This window comes from Grammomys surdaster, unplaced genomic scaffold (assembly GCF_004785775.1).
Source record: "Grammomys surdaster isolate TR1022 unplaced genomic scaffold, NIH_TR_1.0 220, whole genome shotgun sequence".
Lineage (NCBI taxonomy): Eukaryota > Metazoa > Chordata > Mammalia > Rodentia > Muridae > Grammomys > Grammomys surdaster.
In genome coordinates, this window is record NW_021604665.1 from 14,485,733 (window position 1) to 14,506,543 (window position 20,811).

At 37.7% G+C, this 20,811-nt stretch overlaps 1 protein-coding gene across 1 annotated transcript in view; it reads left to right on the forward strand.

The window, feature by feature from the left end:
- LOC114625661 (contactin-4-like) overlaps positions 1-20,811 on the forward strand; it is a 335,799-nt gene that overhangs the window by 268,104 nt on the left and 46,884 nt on the right. Inside the window, exon 5 of the mRNA XM_028773012.1 lies at positions 11,063-11,260. Within this exon, the coding sequence (XP_028628845.1) occupies positions 11,063-11,260 (198 nt within the window). The remainder of the gene's footprint in view (positions 1-11,062; positions 11,261-20,811) is intronic.

A 20,811-nucleotide genomic window follows, 5' to 3' on the forward strand; every position in this document is an offset into this window, starting at 1 on the left:
CCAAACCCCGCCCCTCCGGAATTCCACTTCCCTTCTGCCCCTGCCTGGTCCTCTGGGCTGGAACAGACACAGAGTTGGTCTGCTCCTGTCCTGTGGAGAAACTGAATCCTGAGTCATCCAGGAGCCACTGCACTCAGAGCAGGTGACACAGAGTCGGTCTGCTCCTGTCCTGTTGAGAAACTGAATCCTGAGTCATCCAGGAGCCACTGCACTCAGAGCAGCTGGAGCCACTGCACTCAGAGCAGCTGAAACTGAATCCTGAGTCATCGAGGACCCACTGCACTCAGAGCAGAAGGATTTCCAGAACCAAGAGGTGGCCTGAGTCCCAGGAGTTATTCCACCCAGGAGATTAGGAGCATAAGACCACAGAGACCTCTGGACTCTGAGGAGCTCTGCAATAAGCAAGATAACTGGAAATACAGACTCCAGTTTTACACAGTGAGGGCAGGTACCACTAGAGTTAACCAGATGGCGAAAGGCAAGCGCAAGAACATAAGCAACGGAAACCAAAGTTTCTTGGCATCATCAGTGCCCAATTCTCCCAATATAGCAAGCCCTGAACACCCCATCACACCTGAAAAGCAGGATTCAGAATTAAAATCACTTCTCATGATGATGATAGAGGATTATAAGAAGGAATTAAGTAACTCCCTTAAAGAAATACAGGAGAGTACAAGTAAACAGATAGAAGCCCTTAAAGAGGAATCACAGAAATCCCTTAAAGAAATGGAAGAAAACACAAAGAAGGAATTAAACAAAAACATTCAGGACCTGAAACTAGAAATAGAAACAATAAAGAAAGTTCAAAGGGAGACAAACATGGAGATAGAAAACCTAAGAAAGAGATCAGGAGTCACAGACGCAAGCATCACCAACCGAATACAAGAGATAGAAGAGAGAATCTCAAATGCAGAAGATACGGTGGAAAACATTGACACAGTTGTCAAAGAAAATGCAAAACGCAAAAAACTCCTAACTCAAAACATCCAGGAAATCCAGGACACAATGAGAAGACCAAACCTAAGGATAATAGGTATAGATGAGAATGAAGATTCTCAACTTAAAGGGCCAGTAAATATCTTCAACAAAATTATTGAGGAAAACTTCCCTAACCTAAAGAACAAGATGCCCATAAACATACAAGAAGCCTACAGAACACCAAATAGACTAGACCAGAAAAGAAATACCTCCCGTCACATAATAATCAAAACATCAGATGCACAAAACAAAGAAAAAATACTAAAAGCAGTAAGGGAAAAAGGTCAAGTAACATATAAAGGCAGACCCATAAGAATTACACCAGACTTCTCACCAGAGACTATAAAAGCCAGAAGAGCCTGGACTGACATCATACAGACACTAAGAGAACACAATTGCCAGCCCAGATTACTATACCCAGCAAAACTCTCAATCACTATAGATGGTGAAACCAAGATATTCCATGACAAAACCAAATTTGCACAATATCTTCCCACAAACCCAGCACTTCAAAGGATAATTGATGGAAAATGCCAACACAAGGAGGGAAACTACAACCTAGGAAAAGCAAGTAAGTAATCTTCCAACAACCCCCAAAAAAGATACAGACATAACTTTACCTCTAATAAAAAAAATAACAGGAAGCAACAATCATTTTTCCTTAATATCTCTTAACATCAATGGTCTCAATTCCCCAATAAAAAGACGCAGACTATCAGACTGGATACACAAACAAGACCCAGAATTTTGCTGCATACAAGAAACGCACCTCAGTGACAAAGACAGACACTACCTCAGAATAAAAGGGTGGAAAACAATTTTTCAAGCCAATGGTCCCAAGAAACAAGCTGGAGTAGCCATTCTAATATCAAATAAAATCGACTTTCATCCAAAATTAATCAAAAAAGATAAGGAAGGACACTTCATACTCATCAAAGGAAAAATCTACCAAGGTGAACTCTCAATTCTGAACATCTATGCTCCAAATGCAAGGGCACCTACATACATAAAAGAAACTTTACTAAAGCTCAAAACACACATTACACCTCACACAATAATAGTGGGGGATTTCAACACCCCATTGTCAGCAATGGACAGATCATGGAAACAGAAACTAAACAGAGACACTTTGAAATTAACAGAAGTTATGAACCAAATGGACTTAACAGACATCTATAGAACATTTCATCCTAAAACAAAAGAATATACCTTTTTCTCAGCACCTCATGGTACCTTCTCCAAAATAGACCATATAATTGGTCACAAAACAAGCCTCTACAGATACAAAAAGATTGAAATAATCCCTTGCATCTTATCAGATCACCACGGACTAAGACTGGTCTTTAATAATGACAAAAACAATGGAAAACCCACGTACACATGGAAACTGAACAACTCTCTACTCAATGATGACTTGGTCAAGGAAGAAATAAAGAAAGAAATAAAAGACTTTTTAGAATTCAATAAAAATGAGGACACATCATACCAAAACTTGTGGGACTCCATGAAGGCAGTGCTAAGAGGAAAGCTCATAGCTCTAAGTGCCTACAAAAAGAAACTGGAAAGAGCACACACTAACAAGTTGACTGCACAACTAAAAGCTCTAGAACAAAAAGAAGCAAATACACCCAGGAGGAGTAGAAGGCAGGAAATAATCAAACTCAGGGCTGAAATCAACCAAATAGAAACAGAAAGAACAATACAAAATATCAATAAAACCAGGAGTTGGTTCTTTGAGAAAATCAACAAGATAGATAAACCCTTAGCCAGATTAACCAGAGGGCACAGAGACAGTATCCAAATTAATAAAATCAGAACTGAAAAGGGAGACATAACAACAGAAACTGAAGAAATTCAAAAAATCATCAGATCCTACTACAAAGGCCTATACTCAACAAAACTGGAAAACCTGGATGAAATGGACAATTTCCTAGACAGATACCAGGTACCGAAGTTAAACCAGGAGCAGATAAACCATCTAAATAGTCCCATAACCCCTCAGGAAATAGCAGCAGTCATCAAAAGCCTCCCCACTAAAAAAAGCCCAGGACCAGATGGTTTTAGTGCTGAATTCTATCAGACCTTCAAGGAAGACCTAATACCAATTCTCTTCAAACTATTCCACAAAATAGAGACAGAAGGAACACTACCCAATTCGTTCTATGAAGCTACAATTACACTCATACCCAAACCCCACAAGGACCCGACAAAGAAAGAGAACTTCAGACCAATCTCCCTTATGAACATCGATGCAAAAATACTCAATAAAATTCTAGCAAACCGAATCCAAGACCACATCAAAACAATCATCCATCATGATCAAGTAGGTTTTATCCCAGGAATGCAGGGATGGTTCAATATTCGGAAATCCATCAATGTAATCCACTATATAAACAAACTTAAAGAAAAAAACCACATGATCATCTCACTAGATGCTGAGAAAGCATTTGACAAAATTCAACATCCCTTCATGATAAAAGTCTTGGAAAGATCAGGAATTCAAGGCCCCTACCTAAACATAGTAAAAGCAATTTACAGCAAACCAGTAGCCAACATCAAGCTAAATGGAGAGAAACTTGAAGCAATCCCACTAAGATCAGGGACTAGACAAGGTTGCCCACTCTCCCCCTACCTATTCAATATAGTACTGGAAGTCTTAGCCAGAGCAATTAGACAGCAAAAAGAAGTCAAAGGGATACAAATAGGAAAGGAAGAAGTCAAAATATCGCTATTTGCAGATGATATGATAGTATACTTAAGTGACCCCCAAACTTCCACCAGAGAACTCCTAAACCTGATAAACAACTTCAGCAAAGTGGCTGGTTATAAAATCAACTCAAACAAATCAGTAGCCTTCCTCTACATGAAAGATAAACAGACTGAAAAAGAAATTAGGGAAATGACACCCTTCACAATAGTTGCAAATAATATAAAATACCTTGGTGTGAATCTAACCAAGCAAGTGAAAGACCTGTATGACAAGAACTTCAAGTCTCTGAAGAAAGAAATTGAAGAAGATCTCAGAAGATGGAAAGATCTCCCATGCTCATGGATTGGCAGGATTAATATAATAAAAATGGCCATCTTGCCAAAAGCAATCTACAGATTCAATGCAATCCCCATTAAAATCCCAACTCAATTCTTCACAGAGTTAGAAAAGGAAATTCTCAAATTCATATGGAATAACAAAAAACCCAGGATAGCGAAAACTATTCTCAACAATAAAAGAACTTCTGGAGGAATTACCATCCCTGACCTCAAGCTGTACTACAGAGCAATAGTGATAAAAACTACCTGGTATTGGTACAGAGACAGGCAGGAAGATCAATGGAATAGAATTGAAGACCCAGAAATGAACCCACACTCCTATGGTCACTTGATCTTTGACAAAGGAGCTAAAACTGTCCAGTGGAAAAAGGACAGCATTTTCAACAAATGGTGCTGGTTCAACTGGAAGACAACATGTAGAAGAATGAAAATTGATCCATTCTTATCTCCTTGTACAAAGCTCAAGTCTATGTGGATAAAGGACCTCCACATAAAACCAGATACACTGAAACTAATAGAAGAGAAGGTGGGGAAAAGCCTCGAATACTTGGGCACAGGGGAAAAGTTCCTGAACAGAACTCCAATGGCATATGCTCTAAGATCGAGAATTGACAAATGGGACTTCATAAAATTGCAAAGTTTCTGTAAGGCAAAGGACACTGTCAATAGGACAAAACGACAACCAACAAATTGGGAAAAGATCTTTACCAATCCTTCATCTGATAGAGGGCTAATATCCAATATATACAAAGAACTCAAGAAATCAGACTCCAGACAACCAAATTACCCTATTAAAAAATGGGGTATAGAGCTTAACAAAGAATTTTCAACGGAAGAAACTCGAATGGCCGAGAAGCATCTAAAGAAATGTTCAGCATCCTTAGTCGTCAGGGAAATGCAAATCAAAACAACCCTGAGATTCCATCTCACACCAGTCAGAATGGCTAAGATTAAAAACTCAGGTGATAGTAGATGCTGGCGAGGGTGTGGAGAAAGAGGAACACTCCTCCATTGTTGGTGGGACTGCAAGATGGTGCAACCACTTTGGAAATCAGTCTGGCGGTTCCTCAGAAAATTGGACATAGCATTACCCGAGGATCCAGCTATACCACTCCTAGGCATATACCCAGAAGATGCTCGAACATATAACAAGGACATATGCTCAACTATGTTCATAGCAGCCTTATTTATAATAGCCAGGAGCTGGAAAGAACCCAGATGTCCTTCAACTGAGGAATGGATTCAAAAAATGTGGTATATTTACACAATGGAGTATTACTCAGCTATTAAAAACAACGAATTCGAGAGGTTCCTAGGTAAATGGATGGAATTAGAAATTATCATCCTGAGTGAGGTAAGCCAATCACAAAAGAAGACACATGGTATTCACTCACTGATTATTGGATATTAGCCTAGAACCTTGAAATGCCCAAGATGCAACTCACAGGCCACATGAAGCCCATAAAGAAGGAAGACCAAGTGAGGGTGATTCGGTCCTTCTTAGAAGGAGCAACAAAATACTCAAGGGAGCAAATATGGAGACAAAGTGAGGGACAGAAACTGAAGGAGGGGCCGTCTCAAGACCACCCCACCTGAGTATCTATCCCATGTGCAATCACCAAAGGTAGATGCTGATGTGGAAGACAGGAAGTGCATGCTGATAAGAGCCTGATATGGATATCTCCTCAGAGGCCTTCAAGAGTCAGACATATTCAGAGGCAGATGCTCACAACTAGCCATTGAACTGATCATGGGGTTCTCAATGGAGGAGTTAGAGTGAAGACTGAAGGAGCTGAAAGGGTTTGTGGCACCATGAGGAGAGCAACAATACCAACCAACCACAGCTCCCAGGGTCTAAACCACCAGCCTGGGAGCACTTAGGGGGGGATCCAGGGCTTCAGCTGAATATGTAAAAGTGGAGGGCCCTGCTGGGCATAGGTGGAAGAAGAGAACCTTGACCTCATGAAGGCTGGATGCCCCAGGGGGTGGGAATTTTGAGGGTGGGGAGGTGGGAGTGGGGGGGTGTAGATAGAGGTTACATCCACAGAGAAGAAGGAGGAGGGGCGAGGGGATTGGAGGTTCCAAGGGGGTGGTGGGGGATGGGGTAAGGGGACAACATAGGAAATGTAAATAAATCATCCAATAAAAAAAAAAAAAAATAAATAAAATAAAATAAAATAAAATAAAATAAAAAAAAAAAAGAAACGTGGATTCTCATGTCATTTTCAGGACTAAATTAACATAAGTAGCATTAGACCAAAATCCACATTTCCCCTGTTTCATCCATTAAAGGGGCCTTTTCCCTCAGATATACATACATTGAACAGTTAGATATAACAGTTATGTAAACTATGAGGTATGATATATACTAATAACGTCTAGCCTATCAATTTAGCTGTATTATTCTAACATCTATCTTAACTTAAAGAGTTTATAATTCTATACAGCAAAATGAAAGAAATTAACTTATTCACAAATAGAACAATCACAGGTTAAGCATGTTAGCTGAACACTTTTATTTTTTTGGCACAGGGGCTCATATATGCCAGGCTAGACTTGGACTTGTGTTGTTTGGGATGTCCTCAAGTTTCTGATTCTGCTTCCACCTCATGTGTGCTACAATTAGAAATGAGCACTAGTTTACCTGGTGTATGGAGTGCTGGAAGCTAAACTTCAGTCTTCCTTCATGCTGAGCAAGTTATTAACCAACTGAGCTCTCTATATCTGTAGGTCCACTGAATCCATTTTTAAAGGGAGATGGGGGAATGTGAAGGTACTCACAAATCAGAATGATTGAGAGGAAGTATAATGGCAAATATGTCTGAAAATGGCCTCATACAACCCATTCACTAGTATGGTATAATGAATGAATAAAATGAAACAAATAATTTTATTTTTATGATTATTAAGTTGGTGACAAAAAAGACAATAACCAAAATTGCTACAACCCTCCAGACACTTCAATGATTTTTGCATAAACTATTAGTACATATTAGTACATATACCTATGTGACAGTTTAAATTAACACAATTTTATTGATTACGAAGTTGAAAGTGAGAAAGTTTAAGTGTTTCCCCTTACATAACAGATTTAAACTTTGGTACTTTCCCTCATGTTACAAAATACAAGAGTATATATCTTTTTAAATAGCTGCTTTCTGGTTGCTAAATTCTTCCCTCAGAACTCAGAGTACTTTCCAGCTACTAGCCACTATAAGAGCTTAAAAAACTACCTCACGGGAAAAAAGTATAGTTGTATATATTTGATTTCAACTCTCATTGGAGAAATGTGAAATGATTAATTTTACACTTGTAAATTACTTTGTAATGTCTACTTGTGACTTTGGAGATGATAGTTTATATTTAATTTTTTTATAACTTACTAGAGAGTACATGCTGTTCTAATTGTCCATGTGATAACACAGGGATACTGAGAGATGGCAGGGTTTTCTGAAAATGGGATTATGGGGTTGGGTACAGACAATATTGCCTGTCTTGCTGACTTTACAAATCTTTTCTTACTAGAAGAGGTGTCCCTTCTAGTAGAGATGGTAGATTATGTTTCCTTGTGACCTATTATTTGGTCTTTTCCTATCTTAACATTTAGGAATTTCTGTTGTTGTTATGTTTTGGTTTTTGATTGTTTTTGCTTTTGAGAGTAATCAACTTACTGGATGTTATGTGAGTTTCACTTTTCCTTTATTTTGTTTTTAGATTTTTTAAAAAATATTTTTTTGGGGGGTGGTGTTTTAACTGCATGTGTGTCTATACAGCATGTGTATTCCTGGTACCTATGGATGTCAGAAGAGGATATCAGAGTTTCAGGTGGCTGCTAGCTGGCATGTGGATACCAGGAATTGAACCTAGATCCTCTGGAAAAACAAGTACTTTTAAATATTGAGTGTCCTGTGCATTCTTATATAACTTTTCCTGGAATATAAGCAAACATCTACTTATTTCAGATATGGTGCTAATAACAGACCAAAGTAACTATGGCCCCAAATCTAGATTAGTTAACCTTTTAAAGACTACCTCACATGAGTGACAACTGACAAAAATATTCCTAAAGCTCCTTATATCACTTGAGGTTAGAGTCACTCCTTCCCAGAAGTCTTCAAAATTATATAGCTCTGAGAAAAGGTTTTATAGATCTATTAAGTTTCAGGAACTTCCTGATACTTAGGTATTTGTTTACTCTCTGAGCCTTGTAAGATTCATTTACTTTCTGAGTCTTAACAATTTTTTCTCCAGGATAGAATGTTTTATATCAGAAGAAATTGTTTGATGACCTTGGAACTTGTTTATTTATGCTCAGTATCCTCTCCAAATCAGCATGGGGTTACTTCTAATTACACGAACATGCATAGAGTGATTAGCTTTTCTCATAGAAACATAATTATAGCTCTCCAAAATAATGCAGGAGGAAATGCTGTAATTCCATGATAAAGAGAGAGCAATCTACATGACCCTTGCTTTGTATGTCAACAATGGCTTATTAAGGCAAAACATGTTTCTGGTTACATATTCAGTAGTTGAGGTCAATTACAGTTGGGATTCACTGAAGGATTAAGCAGCAAAGATGTCTTCTACAGTAATTAGTCTTCTCTTTATAGAGCTCGAGTGGCCTTTCTGCCATTTACCAGGGACCATTCATGCATTTAGAATTTAACCAGGATCATAAGAAAGAATGACATAGAGCAACTCGGCCAAGTATTTCTGCAACCAGGGGCTCCCTGTGAATTTTGATTTTTCTTTTTTCCCCAAATAAAGTGATTTTTAACGATAAATGAAGTCTTGTGTTATCAGGGCCTATACCAAGTTTATCTTGTTTCAATATGGGACATATCTGTGGCTCACACTTCACATAGAGGAAGAGTGAATTATCTAGAGCTGAAGAAGTCTGGAGTCCTTGGAACTTGATAGTTAACTATAGCCCATCAGATAAATTCATTGAGATTTAGGGTTCTTTGAATTTGAAATCACGGGTTCATATACTCAGTCATAAAATGTTTTAATCCTTATAAAACCCAAAAAAATATCAAAGGAATATTTCTAGATAGAACTGCTCCATGAATTTGCCCTACTGTGTTATGAGATGAGTAACTATTGCAGTTAATATTTGATAAATGGTGCCACCTGATCTGGCTTGTTCTCAAGTAGCCGCCATGTTTCCCACTAGACAAGGCCTGAGGCCAAGAGTGGCAGGATGCTCCCACTGCTGCTCAACTCAGACTCATGGCTCAGGCCAACCAGAAGCTCCAGTACTGGCACCCATGAGACATAAGCAAGATATGTCAATCCACCACGCTGTCTACAATGCTCAACTGAACCCCAGACAAGACCCAGCATAACCCCAGCTCCCGGTAGAATGAAGATTCTCATGCTTAAAGATTATCTAATGGCTTTATATATTTAGAAATGCTCAGTTAACAATTTGCCCACACAATTAGCGTTGCTTCCCAATATCTAACCTTAAGATATAAATTGCTACCCAGGACTGTGTAGGTCCCTGTTCTGGAGGGTTTCCCATGAAGATCTCTGGGGGTCCAGGCCAAGGGGATAGAGTGCGAGCAGGGAGGGGGAATTGCACTGCTGCCTCTTCCTGTGTCTCCACTATTGCCACCCAGTTGCTCCCAGGTGCTGCACCTGTCTCTCTGCGCTGAGTTGGTCCAGGCTAGGCCAGTGAGAAGCCAGCTAGCTAGCAAGGAGGGGAGGGTCCTGAAGGTGCTCCCGGAGAGCAGATCTCTTCCCAAGTGTTAAAGTTCTTGCGACAGAAACTCTTGGACAATGAGATGATTCTCTCACAACTTTACTTCTCCCAAATAGGGCTCTTTTATACTGTTTTGGGGTGGGTCAGGGTCTGGCAGCAGATAATGTCTATTGGCTTGGTCTGAGAGCTTGGAGATACCTCATCTACATGTGGGAGAGCCTGAGGCACTGTTCCTTGTGACTGATGGCCAAAGAGCTCTCTGTGGGAGGGGCTGTGGAAGGCTGAAGTTAAATGAAAGGAACCAGGGCCCAGGAGCAGAGCTGAACACCTGCCGTCTGATTAGGGTTCGGGGTTCGAAGCCTGTGCTCGACCAGGCGCCCAGCTGCCTCTCACAGCCTACCACCTCACAGGACTGTTCTGAACCTATGCGTGGTTCTTTATGCCTGCTATATCCCTCCTCCTCCTAGCTCCTCCTCTTCCTCTCCTCGATCCTCCCACATTAGCTCCTCCCAAATTACTGAGCTTTATTGTAAAATGTAGAAGGGGGTGGATATCCTGATATTTGCAAACATGCTTCTCTGACCACTATTCCACATTCACTTTCCTATGGATATTTATTTTTCAACTGTATTTTGTGTATGAATGGAATAATTAAGCCACCAGTGTGTATTTGGTGAATAATGACTGTAATATCTAATTGCTAGCATATTAAATCTGTGGAGAAGTATTCAACCTTCAAAGGAAGAAGAGACTTACAGTTGAGAGTGGGAGGAGAAGGGAATAGAATTGAGTGAATTTCAGCTATTACTCTGTCTCTAGTTAGAGTTAAGACTTAGATTCATTGCTTTGTTCTTCTGTGTCAAACCTTCATAAAAAGTTAATGAAAAGGAAGAAATGCACCAAATGCCACAAAGTATTCTGTAAACCTGTAATCTAATCTACTATAGTGACCATTATTATATAAGGAGAGAGATCTAAATAATGTCCTTGGTAACATCTCACATTACTATGTCAAGGTCATTTGAGGGTCTTTAACACTTCCATTCCCTTAGAACTTGCTACAAAGTGTTGGACACATGCTTATTCCTTTGGCTTATAAAGGTGGGGCCTCTGTGAGTCCATTTGAAGGGTATCTCCTATACTTCTTGAAATAAAACATTATGGGCTAACAGTAAGCAGCCTTTAAATGACTGTGATTACCTCCTGTTTATATTTTGCAGAGTGGAGAACAACAATCTGAGTTTCTACCTTAACCACTTCTATTCTAAATGCAACAAAGCTCCAGGGCCAATGACACATTCACAGTGATGATTCTTGTTCTTGCAGAACTGAGCTATGCCTGGATCTTCAATGAATACCCTTCCTATCAGGATAACCGTCGCTTCGTTTCTCAAGAGACTGGGAATCTGTATATTGCCAAAGTGGAAAAATCTGATGTTGGTAATTATACCTGTGTAGTTACCAATACTGTGACCAACCACAAGGTCCTGGGACCACCCACACCACTAATCCTGAGAAATGATGGTGAGTTGTCTACACAATGTTGTTAGTTCTGTTTATGGGGATTATGGCAGGGTGTGGAAAGATACTATAGTTTTGTCATATAGTGCTATAAAAAAGTTTAATAATTTCTATATTTGGTATCTATTATTTTTTCCCACTTGAGTAAGAAATATGCCCACAAACTCATTTTGGAAAACTAATTAGAGGTCTGATTGCTAATCTCAACAGGGATGGTATGTGGACTTAGGCAAATATCAATAACAAAAGGATCATTTTGTGTGTGTTTGTATGCACACAGAAAATGAAGTGAAGAGTTGAACAGTTAACTCACTTATCAGCTCTGTATAATTTACTATTCATGGTCCAGAAAGTGTTTTTAAATTATCCTAATAATATCTAGATTTGTATGTATGAAGCCATAGTTCTACCACAGAGAAATTCAGAAATGTGGATAGCTCATTTGAAACAAAAGTTTTAATTCCCTATCCCATTATGAAAATATTTTAAGAAAATATATGACTCTTATATAATATCCAGATATCAAAGGCTATGGTCACCAAGTGATTTTTAAAGACATTCTTGTTAGCCAAGGTGTATGGATACCATGATCCTTTCTACTGTGAGCTTTTATATATTTCTAAAATTCTCTCTTAGTCCAAAAGTCTGCCTCAGGAGGTGATGTGGACTGTGTCTTTCTGTTTCTTTAGAAATACAACATTTTTTTCCAGGAATCCATCTCTTCACATTTGCTTTTTCCACCCATGTGGCAGCAGACAACCCTCTCATTAAACTCCAGAGAAATCATTACTATACACCCCCTTCCACCACCACACATACACACTCAGACATGAATTCCTTATCGTGATGATTTACCAGTGTGTGTCACTAAACCTAACTGAACTATCTTGCTTATTGCTGTCTAGTGTAGAAGGTAGCAGATAGAAGTGTCTCATTAAATATTCATAAGAAAAATGAAAACAAAGTATAATTAAGCCCTCTAGGAAGAACCAATGTGAAGATTTGAAGATTCACCGTTGACAGGTTTAGGTTTCTATACTAAAAAGAAAAGAAAACAAAATTAAACAAATAAAAAACAAAACCAAAAAACTTCTCATATGCCTTTTAACAGGAATGGCAAGATTTTATCATACAAGTAAAGAAATGATCAGTCAAGATACTAATAACATCAGTGACTGGTCATTTACTATGTGCTAGTTTGCTCATTTACCGCATTTAAAACTTGAGTAAGTTTCCAGTATAGCATTCCACCTACTGACTCAAGAGTCTTGCTTCTTCTCATCATCTTACACAAGCTCTTACAAAATGTCATATAAGAAGAAATTGTCTTCTAGTTTCTGAATGTATTACTCTGTCCATCTATTTTCTTACAATGCCAGGGATTGAACTCAGGTCCCTAAACATGCTAGGCAAGTGCTCTGCCACTGAAATATACACCCACCCTACTCAGCCTCTCTAGTTTACCAGAGAACTTTGTGTCCAAGTAGGTTTAAACATGAGGTTTTTAGATCAGGTTATTAACAATCAAATTAACTATTTAGTGATTGTCTAAACATCCTTATAATACAGAACACACTGAAAATTGTTAATGAATAGTTTAGTTTTCAGTCACTTTGTCATTCATTTAACATGTATTTATTTAGCACTTGCTATGTGACAGCCATGATTCTGTGTTCTAGTAAGCAGAAAAATAGGCCCCTATTTAATATTTCCTATGTTCTTCTGGGCAGTATGGCCACAAGAAGCATTATGTGTGTGCAAGTTTCAGTTTATTTTTAGAATAATACATAAAACAATTCATAAAAATAATAATACATAAAAATATTGGGATAAAATAGAAGTTTTATGGGCTAGATATCTACTGAAGAAAGGGTTGCTACGAAAATCCTCGCTGAAGATGGCATAGGGCTGTCATTGGTACGATAAGAAGCCAGTCCTGAGATGATTAGAAAGAAGAATAGTCCAGGCTGAGCTGTCATCACATTCAAAGGTCCTAAGGTAAAGAGGGAATACCAAGAAAAATTTACATCTTCTGGGATTAAGAACATGAGTGTGCATCAAGCTTACGCATCAGGGCCCAGATGGTTTAAGAAGTTTAAGGATCATGAGCCAATCATGCAGACCAGAGAAAAAAGACTGAATTTTATTTCTCAGAAGTGTTTCTCAATCTCCCGAATGCTGTGACACTTTAATATAGTTGGGTAGTGATGCCCAACTATAAAATTGTTTCATTGCTGCTTCATAACTGTAATTTTTCTACAATTATGAATGGATGATATCTGATATGTGACCCTTGTAAGAGGTCACAATCCTCAAACTGAGAGCAACTGTCCTAGAGCAATCAGAAGCACTTTGGCATTTGTAGCTGAATTTTTTAGGAAGACCAATTGGCTGCTTTCTAGAACAAAAGAAAATTCCAGAAAGTTGGTATAGAAAACGTGTATCTACCAGAAAACTGTTGTGAAAATTCACCTATGGATGGTGGTAACCTGGACTAAGGAGAATAGCGAGAAGGACAGAAACGTATGTGAGGTATAGCTTGCAGATAAATGTATCAGAATTTAACAATGCACTGTATATGAGAGACGACAAATGAAAAAGTCAAGAATGAGACATACCTGTCTGGCTTAGCAACTGAGACTATATGAGAAGCTACATGCTAAAATAATTAACCTGGCTTAGCAGGAAGATTTACAAAGTCGAGGATCCTATTTTTCATATTATTGACAAAGGCTGGCACAAGATTTTCCTATTGGAAGAAGAAAGAATTACCTGTTTTCTAGTGTTTTGGTCAATTTCTCTGTCATAGTATTCATCTGACATGTATTTGTTACTGACATTTCCATCCTTGCCCTACTCAAGGAAAGACTTTATAAATCTCATTAGACTGAGGGTGAACACTAGCATCTTGACGTTAACACAGCAAAGTTAAATTACTGTGCTGGATTCTTGTCACATTATTATGTTGCATTGTATCCACAAACTCAAAAAAAAACATTATTTTAAAAAGTAGGCAAGGTAGACTGGAGACGGAGCTACATGAGACAAAATTTTAAAAATGGCAAGATACCAGCTCTGTCAAAAGGCACAATGCTACCTTTCCAGAAACAAAAATAAAAATAGGATTTGCTTCAGTGACATTTTTTTAAAAGATTTGTTTATTTATGTATATAAGTACACCATAGCTGTCTTCAGACATACCTGAAGAGGGCATCGGATCTCATTACAGATGGTTGTGAGCCACCATATGGTTGCCAGGAATTGAACACAGGACCTCTGGAAGAACAGCCAGTGCTCTTAACCACTGAGCCATTTCTCCAGCCCCCTTCAGTGGCATTTTATGCAAGATAATTTAAAACACAACCCTTTGGGGGCATCTCTTAACAAAATGTATGTATGCCAAAATATCTTATCAAGGGGATTACCTGCTTTGGTGTGTCAAGTCATGGACATAATGTAATATTGACTTGGATACAGAAGGATACAGATGAAGACAAACATGATAGAAACCTGCTGCTTTAGGAAGTGAGAAGCAAAATTAGGAACACAGAATACATCATGTATACATCAAGCTGCCAGAAACTTTGACTTTTCTTGATTTTTAGATTTATTTCTAAAATTTTTGTCAAGTCCATCTCCATAGAAATGACCAATGCTTTGTATTAGAATATTTTATCACATAATTAACAGACTAAACACCTCATTCTTCAACAATTAATGCCCATTCCCTCTTAATTTGCATGAGAGTTACATGATAAAAATTTATAATATCTTTCTCATTTAGACTGGAGTACATAAAATGGATATAATGTTCCATTACTAAGCACAAAACAGGTTATTTAATTAGCTCCTGTCTGAAGGTGAGAGAAGACGGGAGATATAAATCAAAAGGATATTGCAAAATTAAGATGACATCCGTAATAAAATCTATTCTGTGAGAGTAAAAAAATCTACGAAATTATCACTCTACAGGAACTTGAATTTAATGACAATCTTAGGCTGATATAAGCAAGGACTGTAGAATTAGTATAGTCATTTTGATCACTGTAGCACACTCAGAATTTCACACCCTCTTTTCTGACTTGGAAGTATAACAAGTAAGGCAGAGACAGCTCAAGTCTGAACTAAGGTAATTGCCACAATGGGTGCTTTGCGTTGCTGTGAGCAGACGTAACTTAATGACTAGATTTTCCTACTATTCAAGACATGGCTTTTGAGTGAGGCAATTCTAGACTCGCTGCTTCCAGTCCGAAAGGTCACCATCGAGTCATAAAATGTGAACCAGGAATCTTGGCTCAGGTGTTGACAGGATTCAGGTGCGGTGTCCCACATTCATCTCATTACGTTGACTTGTGCTCCTAGCTCATTATCCCACAGGTTTCTGCACTGGCTCTTCCTTTATCCGAGCACTTCACAGGGTGCATTTTTCTTGCTTACCTCATCCTTAGTCAATTTTTTGACCAGGAAAAAAGACAGGACGACAGAGGAGCAGACTCCCTGGGTAGAAGCAAGACTAACCTGTAACTGGCTATTTTTTTATTAGATATTTTCTTTATTTACATTTTAAATGTTATCCCCTTTCCTGGTCCTCCCCACAAAATCCTTCATCCCATACCCCTGTGAGAGTGTTCCCCCACCCGCCCACCTACCCACTCTTGTCTCCCTGCCTTGGCATTCCCCTACACTGGGGCATTGAGCCTTCATAGGATCAAGGGCCTCTTCTCCCATTGATACCAGACAAGGCCACCCTCTACTATACACATGGCTAGAACCTTGGGTCCCTCCATGTGTACTCCTTCATAGGTAGTTTAGTCCCTGGAAGCACTAGGGGGTCTGGTTGGTTAATATTGGTGTTCTTCTTATGGAGTTACAAACCCCTTCAGCTTCTTCAGTCCTTTCTCTAACTCCTCCATTGGGGATGAGAAGATTGCTCAATGGTTAAGAGAACTGACTGCACTTCCAGATGTCCCAGGTTCAATTCCCAGTAAATGGCTATTTCACATGGAAATTTCAGTACAGTGTGCATATTGCTCCTTCAGAGGACCTGTGCTTGGACCAAGAACCCATTTTGGGCGGCTCACAACCACCTTTATCTTAGTTTCTGGGGCCCTGATTCCCTCTTCCCACCTTTCTGTGTACCTGCACACATGAGCATATAACCACACACAGATCGACAGCATTTAAAGATGCCAAATTTTACATCTTTGATCTGGGGGAAAGGAGTTACTGAAGAGCTGAGAAATGAAGCAGGCAATATTAGATAGATACGTCTATATGTCTTGCTTTTTAACTGAGCTACAGGAAAAGCTGTCCTAACATTACTTTAGAGTATAATACCTTCTTTTTCTCTTTCCTTAATACATATCCTTTTAATTTTGTATTTGAGATTCTCACAAGTAACCAAAGCCTGTTCTACAAGTAGTCAAACACACACACACACACACACACACACACACACCCATATATATGTATATATGACAATATGACATGATGTGTATATATTATATATGAAATATATAATATATATAAATTGTATATATGTGCATATGTGTGTGTAATTGAAAGTTGTTAGACAAATATGACATAATTTTATTTCAGAGTTCACAGTTATTTTCTACATATTTTTTACCTGCTGTGAAAAATAGCATAATTTGGTTTTTGTTAACAAGTACCTATTGCTTAGGTATCCAGAAAGAAAAATATTTTAATTAGAAAATGAGCATCTGAGTTATTACTAGTACTGGTACATTGGTCAATATTAACCCCTAATGCTGGTCATTAATGACAATGAGCCCAATGTATTATATACTTTCTTCACAGGTCTTAAAATTTAGTCCCAGATTTTCCATGAAAAGTAACAGATGAATATAAAACACATATTAGAAAAATAATAGAATTTGATGATAACCAGAGTGGTTAATTCCTATATCTTCAGTCGTTAACCTCCACTGTCCCTGAAAATCACTCATGATAGAAATGATCAACATAGAAAGATCATTTGAGAAATGAGGAAGTCTATAAGGATATTGATGTATGTCACTCACATGAGTTCATATGAGCTTAAAGAGTACTTGTCTAGACACGGCCTTTTATCTTTGTTCCTTGATACTGGCTAGAGTTTGGTTTGCATATATTTTGTTTTGCTCAATAGTACCAAGACAACTGATGAGCAAAATTATTTCAGCCTGGTTCTGTTTGATGTGCCCATGTTTTTGTACACTTATTGTTAAATATTTTTAACTATTTTCCCCAATTAGAACTCTATATGGAAAAATACCACAGAAGAATAGGGAACAACAAATATAACTGTAGATGTTTTCAAATTCTTTGCTCTCTTTAATCCTTGTATTTATTTATATCTTAGGAAAATACATATCATATATATATATATATATATATATATATTCTTTATGTGAGATTTACTTCTTTGAATGTTTCTACTTTATCATAAAATTAAAATATTGAAAGCGAATGCCTGTGGCTTTTTCCTTGTAGGTTATTGAATCACAAATTGTCAGCCCAAAACCCATGAACTTATAATCAATACTAAGTGAATTGAGTAGTGTGTGTGTGTGTGTGTGTGTGTGTGAAACAACAATAATTGATGAGGAAGAAATCATGAATTTGAAAGGGAGTGGGCCAAATGGGAAGAGTTCGAGAAGAAGAAGAGCTGGAAATGGTAGAAATGTAATAATCTTGTATGAAATTCTTGAAAAAATAACAATTTCAATTTTTAAAATACTGAAAGTGTATATTTATGCTCTCCAAGTATAAGTGAAGTTCCTAACCATGTTATCCTAAGTCTTCACCTTGTCCCCTAACTTAATAGTGTTCAGCTATGAAAGTGTTGATCATGCTCAGTATGAAGTGTTTAATGTTCTTACCTTAAATCATGCTTTAACCTAATAAAAGATAGGCCAGATGTTGATGATTTTAGCATCTCCTCCATTCAAAAAAAAAAGAGCCAAAGTGGACGAAAATCAATGTGTCTAACATATGTAGGCCTAAAAAGGAGAAGGGAGAGCTGAAAGAGTTGTAGAGTTCAGTAACAGATCTACCTCCGATTACTGTGAGATAGTGGGCTCACTTCTCTGGTCCCTAGTTTTCTTCACAGTATAAATGAGAAATCCATATTAAATTATACCTAAGATTCTTCTTGTCATTTAGTGGAATCTAGGAACATCTTTTCAACTTTATTCAGTCTTAGAATTTTCAAAGATCAGGTCATATAAAACACTATTCTACAGACAAGACAAATGTTCTTCACTGGGTCAGTAGAACCCAATTTCTATCAAATGCAAATCTTAGAAAACAGCAAAGTATATTCATCTTCTGTACACAGAAGCTATGGTATGAGTCTCCATCTCTATCAACATTAAAATGTCTAGTGCTACAAAAGAACATAGCCTATCCCATAGTTCCAAATTTAAAACAAAAGCAAATTTTTGAAGAAAAAAGGGAGGGAGGTTTTCTTGGCTATTTATTGTTTCCATATCATGTTTCCTCCATTATAATCTTGCTAAAGCTCACAGTAAGTGTTCCTAATGTTTCCCCAACCTGCATTAAAGCCTCATGGGGGCCCTAGCAACCACTATTTGTCTTTATGAGTAAATCAGCTATATTTATGGGCCACTTAATTAACCTAGAGGTCGTAGTTTTTAAAAAGACGTTAGAATATTTCTTTTAGTGTGTACTTGACCTACTTCGAGTCTTATTGATATTCCAGCATTTTGGCAACAGGCTATACCCTCCATTAAAATATAAATTTGCATTATTGAAGTATTTCTCTCCAAAATTTTTTGCTTTATTTAAGTCTCACTTTTAAATGCAACATTGTTGCAGTTTTGTCACAGCGATCCTGTCTTGTTTTTAATTTTCTAGCAACATCACAGTTGAGGATCTGTGGGCGTAAAACATGTTTGATGAGAACATCTAAATGACTAAAGGATGTGAGACATTTTTCTAAGCTGTCTTTCCTAATCTGATTTAATAGAGTCTTAATGGCTGTGGATCTTCTGAAGGTTTGACAAGCTTAGGAACTTGGCAGTCAGCTTTAGACCTTTATTCCAGCCACTTACATTTCAGGTCCATGGGGGCCAAAGGTCCTGGATGGTCATTTAGCTAGTCAGTTAGGAAGCATCTGTTTAGTGTTCATGGTGGACAGTACACAATAAAGTCAAAAGACCCAGTTTTCAGCACATTGAAACATAACCTTAGGGAACTCTAAACTAACAAATGGTCTAGTTATATTGTTTATTGGAATTATAAAACTGGATTCTCAACAAAAGGATGACAGATGGAGAAACTGGAGATAAAATAATATACTAGAGGTATATTGCCTAGAAGTGTGTTGCTTGGGCCAATGGCTTTATTTACTTATTTTCTTATTGGTCTGGGGATATATAGAGTAGAGAACAACTTTGAGGAATCTCTTCTTTTACTTCATTCTGTCGTTCAGTTCAATGATCAAAATTAGTTTGTCAGGTTTGGCAGCAAGCCCTTTTTGCCAGCTGTGCCATCTTACTGGCCTCAAACTTTTAATCATGTATTTAACCACTAAATATTGAATGAGTAAACCCTTTGTAAGCTTGCCAGTTAGAATGTGGAAGGTTTCTGTACTCAGAAATGATATAGTTAAGATGTCTAGTTGGAGTGTGAAGCAAAGTGAGGCTCTATTTCATGATTGACATTCAGTGATATGCCAATGTCACAGAATGGAATTATGTATAGATTGAAAGCTTATGTTTCAGGGATGCTTGCATAATCTTGATAATCATCTTCCAGGAAGATTTGAACAACCTAAAATGAGAAAAGAGTCTGCAGCAGAAGGCACTCCATGCTGACAGGCTCTTCAGGCAAGCCATGTCCATTGCCTGCTTCAATAGATAAAATTAAAATTTTCTACATAAATTAGTTGGCTATTCTAGGATAAATTCTATATTTTTTTATCATTCTTACTATATTCTAAATGGTCTTTTGTTTTTAAGCATACTATCTAATTTGTTACTGCTTGTTAAAGAGTGTTTTTATTCTTAAACGTTATTCCATATTTGCTAAACTTTTTGAAACCTCTTGTTAGTTCTAATAGTCTATTGATTACATTGTTCTTTCAAATATCACTATCCTTCATTTTTCTCAATGTTTAGGGTCAGCCCATTATGGCTTCTGGACCAACCAATTGTTTTTACTATTAAAGTTTTATTAGCACACACTCACCGGCCCATTGATAGGCATTTATCTATAGCTGTTTCCAAACTACATTGAGAGAGTTTAGATCTTCTGTCCACAAAGTCCAAATGAATCCTGTTCTCTCAGACCTTTCACTAAAAACCCTTGCTCACTTATGATACTATGATGCCATCACTAAATATCAAAAGACTGTCAATCAACAGTACCTCTACTGATTTTTATTAGTGTTAGTACATGCAGAGGCAGAGAGACAATTAATTAAACACAATAAAAAGAAGATTTTCGTTAGTATTTGTGAGTATTCTGAAAGGAGACAATATTAGCTCAACATATTCTATAACCAATTTCATGTACTGGACATAGCA